Source organism: Hylaeus anthracinus, unplaced genomic scaffold (assembly GCF_026225885.1).
Source record: "Hylaeus anthracinus isolate JK02 unplaced genomic scaffold, UHH_iyHylAnth1.0_haploid 15195, whole genome shotgun sequence".
Lineage (NCBI taxonomy): Eukaryota > Metazoa > Arthropoda > Insecta > Hymenoptera > Colletidae > Hylaeus > Hylaeus anthracinus.
The window spans coordinates 1-6,906 of record NW_026534603.1 but is presented as its reverse complement, the minus strand read 5'-3'; the positions used below and the strand labels follow the sequence as shown (position 1 = coordinate 6,906).

The 6,906-nt window shown below is 29.9% G+C and overlaps 2 protein-coding genes across 3 annotated transcripts; both read right to left on the bottom strand.

Annotated features, from left to right (window-relative positions):
* Positions 1–67: 67 nt before the first annotated feature.
* LOC128892715 (RISC-loading complex subunit TARBP2-like) lies at positions 68–3,084 on the bottom strand. Of its 2 annotated transcripts, none has more exons than XM_054153262.1 (3): positions 2,465–3,084; positions 1,901–2,375; positions 68–1,826 (listed from the first exon to the last, which is right to left on the bottom strand). In XM_054153262.1, the coding sequence occupies exons 2-3, from the start codon at positions 2,249–2,251 to the stop codon at positions 1,206–1,208; spliced, it is 972 nt and encodes a 323-aa protein (XP_054009237.1). In that variant the 5' UTR covers positions 2,252–2,375; positions 2,465–3,084; the 3' UTR covers positions 68–1,205. The 2 variants fall into 2 exon arrangements, with proteins under 2 accessions (XP_054009237.1, XP_054009238.1); XM_054153263.1 differs by having other exon boundaries at positions 1,901–2,313.
* A 132-nt stretch (positions 3,085–3,216) lies between these two features.
* LOC128892714 (protein regulator of cytokinesis 1-like) lies at positions 3,217–6,900 on the bottom strand. The gene has a single exon (XM_054153261.1). The coding sequence runs from the start codon at positions 5,548–5,550 to the stop codon at positions 3,604–3,606; it is 1,947 nt and encodes a 648-aa protein (XP_054009236.1). The 5' UTR covers positions 5,551–6,900; the 3' UTR covers positions 3,217–3,603.
* Positions 6,901–6,906: the final 6 nt, after the last annotated feature.

Below are 6,906 nucleotides of genomic sequence, written 5' to 3'. Positions count from 1 at the left end.
GCAGATCGAAGCGCTTCTTACTAAGGGTGCTTCAGCAAGAAAGAAGACAAAGAAGAGAAAGAATGTATAGAGTTAACGCAATCATTATATTTGTGAATAGCTTTCTATACATATTGATGAAGTCGAAAATTACAAGATTATTAATGAGTTTGTTTATAAATAAATCACTTCTGTGATGATACTACAGTGTAAAAAAATATTATATCTTGTTCAACACGTATTTGAACTTAAAAATTCTAGGATGTTTGAAGTGTCTCAAACGCTAACTCAGTGATATTCTAACGTATCGTCGATTAAATAAAACTAAATATTTACTGATAGATACTAAATATTTGTTTTTTAAACAAAATGCCAGGAGTCGAATTTCATAAAAATTAAGAAACTATTCTTTTTAAGAAATGAACAATATAATTTCATTCTTTGTTAACTTTTCTGTAACATAATTTTATTAATGTATATATTTTGTTAAATTTTTTAGAATCGACAAAAAATGTGAAAAAATATGTTTGTTCTTTTTCAAACTTCCATACAAACAAAAATAAATGTATCAGTTACAACCTTGACACTGTAACCATTTATTTACTACATGATTAAAACAAAATAAAATAAATACTCTTTGATATTAAGATTAATCTCTGTAAGAATAGTTTATCTTTTCTTACCTAGAATTTGAAGGCAATATTTATTACAAAAGCTATATTTAAAATTAAATATGAAATTAAAATTAATACTTACTTAAAAAAAAAGTAAGAAAGGATATTTACAGGCATTCAATATTATATCCATGATTCCATAACGATAAACGAAAACGTACGTTTTATACATTCATAAAAAATATGTATTACAAGAGTCTTGTAAAACCATTTCTCTTACTCAAATTGAACAAATTTGTGAGAATTGAAAGTATACGTCTTAACTTCCCAATACTTAATAATAGGTGTTATAGATTAATATAATACAAACAGCTATTATCATGTATATCTTAACTGATACAAGAAAACTTAATTTGTAATTTTTAGATTAATGTTTGTACACTCTGTATCTAGGATTTTCTTTAAACAGAAAAATAAAATAAACATCGTTCAAATTTTGCATAACAAAATCAATCATTTGTTTACGAATCCCGTTTAAAGCACGCAACTCTCTTTTTAAAATCATGTTAAGGGAATATTCGTTTTAAAAAGTTCTAGTTACTCCTATCATCCTTACTTCAAAAGAAGTACAATGGAATTAATTAATTTTAATATCGTATAAAATTTAGCTTCCGCTATTGTCTTTTCTACTGAAATTTGTACAATTTTAGGACTAGTGTTAAGTCTCAATGCTACAATGTAACTCTCTGAATTTACGCATTCTAAATGCATAGCTGAGATATTGAGATCTAAAGTCGACAAAAATTCTTTAACTTTCGAAAAAAAGTCCTCTACAAAGTCCTCAGAAATATTACTATTATTATACTCTTGAGGAATAAGGGATTCTAACTTTTGAATTATGTCTTCACATTCGTTGGTACTAAAAGAATTTCTAAACTTAGTATGATATTCTGATACCTTAAAACCTAAATTACTTTTTTTCGTCATAGGTAGCTCGTTATCTGATTTGGAACAACACAAGTCTATATCTTTAAGATCAGCTACTAAATCAGTTATTTTATCTAACATCTTTTTAGCAGCATCCTGTTTAGCTTGCTTTTTCGTTCTTGCAATACCGACTTCTTTAAATGTTGCAACTAAGCATTGCATAGTAAAAATTTTTGCATGAGGTGGTCCAACATCACTAATTAGTACGTAATCAGGTTCTTCTAAGTTGTTCTCGAGACATATATCCTACAACAATCTGTATTTAATTACTTTTGCTCTAATTCACAAAATAATAACAATACATAAGTAATACATCTTACTTGTAAAGCGCCTATGGCATTAACAAAAGGAACATTTGGTGGCAATCTTTGAGATTCTGGAACTGTTGGAGGTAACGGTGTTCTCAGAGGTGATTGTGCTGGCGATGCTGGCAACTGCGGATAACCTCTATGTGCTGCGATAGCTTGTAACATTGCATTTGCAGCTTCGTGCTTTGCATCCTTCTTAGAACGACCAGTACCATTTGCGCTGAGACCATCGCATGTCACTTTGTAGGTAAATGTATTTATGTGTGTCCCACCTCCATCATGTATAAGTTCATAGTCTGGTACTGTTTGTTTTTTCACCATCATTTCTTGCAGAATAGATACAGGGGTTTTACTCATATTCATATTGGATTATTACAAATTTTCCAACTTTTTCTTCCTTATAATATGTTAAAAATATATTGTTTCTGCCAAACATCAACGTTAGCATTATATTTGCTGGGAACGGCTAGGTTCGCGTTTACACAGTCTTTATTCATTAAAAATGCAATTATATAAAATTGTAATACGTAAACTCACATCGTCTGTAAACGAAAGAAGTAAATAACTGAAACATACCTGAACATGTGCCTCAGGGAGAACAGAAAAAAGGTACTATGTACGATGCATGATTGCTTAACTTACGATATAATATAGTGACAAACGATTACAGAATATGTAATTATGTGTTGAAAATTAGAAATATTAATAGAAATATCCCGATGTTTATCAAAAATAAAATTCCTTCGTATCTAATCGCCCTACTATACCGACTTGTACAGTATTAACTATTACGAGAAATCGCAAATTATTTGATTATTTTTTGTAAATTCCGGCGCTCGTAAAACTAAATTACTTTGTTTCGCAATTTAAAAGTACGACAAGTCAATAACTAACTAAAAGTACGTAATAAGCGTGTACTACATATGTAAACACAAAGTAATACTTGAAAAAGTGCTTTCAGTAACGTTTAAAAACAAGTTCTGTGGGTATTGCAGAAAAGATAAAAAGGTCATGTGATTAACATGTTACTTTAATAAAGTTAAAATGTAAACACTCGTTACGAATATTTCGTGTGTATATTTACTTCGTTGTAAAACTTTTACGGAGCTTCCTTTTTAAGAAAATTAACACTATTAATGTCGATTCTATTGGACTTAATTATTCTACATAGATTTTTTATCGAAAAATATTTTTGCCGATGCATATTATTCCCGCTTTTATGTAAATGTAACTTGTTATTCAGCAGCGTAACGAAACAGTGCTCTCACAAAATATGTACGTTTCATTATGCCCTATTATTATTTATTACATATTGATTAATACTACAATTCAGAACTGAAATTTTATTTACAATCCAACTTTGTAAATTCACTATTTCATGTATACAATAATAATTTGTTTTATAATTTGTAGTGAATACACACATATACAAAAGATTGCATTTAAATAATAAAACATGAAAGACGCATTAACAAATTAGCATTATACATTCAAAGAAATAACATAAAAGAGTATTACCCTGCCAATTATACACATGTAAGTATCTATTACACATACGTGACACATAACCTATATTAATTAAGTAATATTTCCCTAAAGTCCTTAACTTTAAAATATATAAAAAATAATTATTGGTTTTAAACTTAAAATATTTAGAAATCATGTTATATGAATTAAAATTTGAATTACTTGCAAGGATTTTTGTTAGAACTATTTTAAAAAATGATAGGTAAAGGTGTTGATACTGGAGCAAGTTTTGATGATTGTACAAGCCTAGGACTGCGAGGTGATTTAACTAATTGTGACTGCATCATTTTGGGAGTTGTAGGTGTTAACTTGGATGGTAAATTTTTTCGCATTGGTTTAGCCGGAGTTCGTACCGGTGTCTTCATTCTTGATTTAGTTGCATTTGTTAGTACTTGTTCTGGTAATAAAGAGCTTCGTAATTCTCCTTTATCTTCTAAATGTTCTTTGAATTGATTATATGTTGTATCTGTACCTGCAGAATTTTGCGACATAGAATTTTCTTCATCTTGCTTATTTTTAATTATTTTTTTTCCAGACTGTAAGATTTTTCTTGTAACTTTTGCACTCCTCCTCAATTTAGATCCAGTAACACTGCTGAGATTCCTACGTTTTGCTGATGTATTTGGAGATGGAGTGAACAACAACTTTCTCTTTGATATACTCAGTGGTGTATGTCGACGATTACTTAATATACCTGGTGTTTTCTTTGATGAATTGGGTGTGAGTCTCCTAGAAGCACTTAAAGTTATTTTTTTCACTGATTTGTCTTTTGGCTCTTTCCTAGCCTTTTTTATTGTTTCTTTTTCTTTATTCAAATGATCATATGACTCTTTTAACAATTCCTCTATTGTTACTCCATTTATAGTAAATTCTTCCCCATGTATTTCTTCATACTCTTTTATTAAATTCTTCAGTTGCTCTTCTATTTTTGGTAATTGTTTTTGAATTGTCTTACGTTCTTTCTCTTCCATTAATAACTGACCACCACGATTGTAGAAACGATCTGGATCATTTGCACGTTGCAACAGTTCCTTCATTTTTGTCCACAAGTTGTCACGTTCTTCTAAGAGTTCAAATATAGCCTTGTAATTCTCATAAAATTCCTGTACTCTTTTTACTTCAAGCTCGTGTAATGTCAGTAAATCTTCTGTGTATGTCTGACAATGAAAATATTGGAATTGTTTTCTTTGCTCTTCGCTGAATTTACATAAATCCCATAAATTCACCAATTGATCTCTTACTTGTGACACATATTTTGCAATATTTTGCTTTCTTTTTTCTTTACATCTTGCTAATTCTTCTTGTAATGCATTTCTAGTTGCAACACTGTATCCAACATAACTAGTAAGAAAGGATTGACAAATACGTTCTGGTTCATCAAGGTATTTCCATATTTCATGTAGCTCTTGTTTAAGATCCTCTACATGTACCTTTGCCTTATCTACCTGATGTTTAAGATCATCTCTAAGTTCTCTCAACTTGGTCATATTAATGTTATTGCAAACAAAGTTTTCACTATCTGTGTATATAAAATGTTCAAAATTTGTGGATGGAGAAATGCCCAGGTCATCCATCATTTTGATGATCGTTCTACGCATTTCCTTAAAAACTGATTCTAGACGATTCTTCTCGCCTTCCTGCTTTTCCAGATATAGTTTGAAACTCTCCAGTTCCTCTTCAGATGGTAAACTATCCTTTAGATTAATTGGTTGAGTACCAAGTACTCGACAAAGAGATTGTTCCTTTTCACGCAATTCCCTTAAAAGTGTCATGCGCTGATCTTTACAATGTTGCAACTTTTGTAAATCTGAAGATAGCACTTGCTCTAGGTCTTTCAATGAATAATTTTCATATCCAGTCGTTTGTACCTCTCTTCCTAATTCCTTACTTGTAGAAGAAATTTGATCCATTAATTGAGTAACATTGCTTAATATTGTTTCTTTTTTCAGTTGTGATTCTGAAACCATTTCTTGTAAGAGGTCATTTATGTGACAAAATACCTGTTCACAATACATGGAACGGGTTTCTTTTGTAAATCCTATCTCTTCCCATATTTGGTATAACAGGCCTAATGTACTTCGAAGTTTTACCATAGTTTCTTCCAATGTTGGTTCCCATATAGACAATTCGGCCATTTTTGTATTTTGTTTGTACGCGTGTTAAAAGAAACTCACAGATTAATCGAATAACTTTGAATGAAATTGTTGGACTATTCTTGTATTTACTAGGTACATAAACTTTTAAAAATACAAACTAAATAAATTTCATTCACGAGGCAGGATTGGACGTGATCAACTGTCACTCTTTTAAATTCATATTCTACAATGACGCCACCACAGAGTAGTTTCATAGATGAGAAATTTTTGTAGAAATTTTTGATGTTCGTGTCTCCATATTTGTAGGTTAGGGTCGGTTCTAAACAATTTAAATCGATGACTCCCAATGGCGCTCCTGTCGTGTACTAGACTTTCACTAGGGTAATTTATTCTAGTCTCGTCAAGCGAAATTACTAGATTTAAATTTACACTTTAGTGGCTTTATAATTTCCTTTTATAAAGAAAACAATAGATAGCAGATTTCGAGTTTGAATATTGTTTGTTGGTCCATGAACAGGAAAGGAGGTGCACATATATATAGGCTATATTATTATAGAATAGAAACGAAGAATCTAATTGCTAATGGAACAAATTAAATTGACAATTGCGTAAATTATGTATAACATTTATTAACATTTACATGCATTATTTTTCCACATATACTCTATGGATATATTACGCAAATACTGAGTACTTGTATCATCTAAATAATTCATTTAGGACACATACACGTAAAGAACAGAAATACTACGTTCAAAATTGTCGAACTAATCAACGAAATTTGGCATATCTATGGAAGAAATTCATGAACGTTAACGATAGGAAACCATTGGTTTATTGAGATCACATTAGCAGTTCTGAGATTGTGTTCAAGAATAGCGATAGATTGTCTGTAGAAAAATATAGGATACCAATCAGAAGCTATTTTCTAATGAAATACTGATTCACATGTAATGCAAAAGCATTACAATTACAATTCGATACAATCCATCATATTGAGTATAGTCAAAAGAATTAATGATGTTTGTAATGAATTAGTACGAATACATATTTCTACACTATCAGATTCAAACAATCCAGCAATATATTTAATCACGTATAAATCATAGAAATTAGTTAACAGATATTGATGATTATGTAACAAATATAAACAGTCTTTATCGTAATTTTTTTAATTAGCCAATTCTGTGGAATTCTTTAAAGAACCTAATTGAATTTTAATACATAATAAGACAATATTTTTTTAGACGTAGATTTTACTTTAATATGACAAAAAAGCGAAATACTTTCTTTAAATTGGTTTTATATACTAATACGAATCCGTGAAATCAATCACAGCTATCTTTGATAAGTAACAAAATAAATGCTCCACATTTAGTAGATACTATACCAATT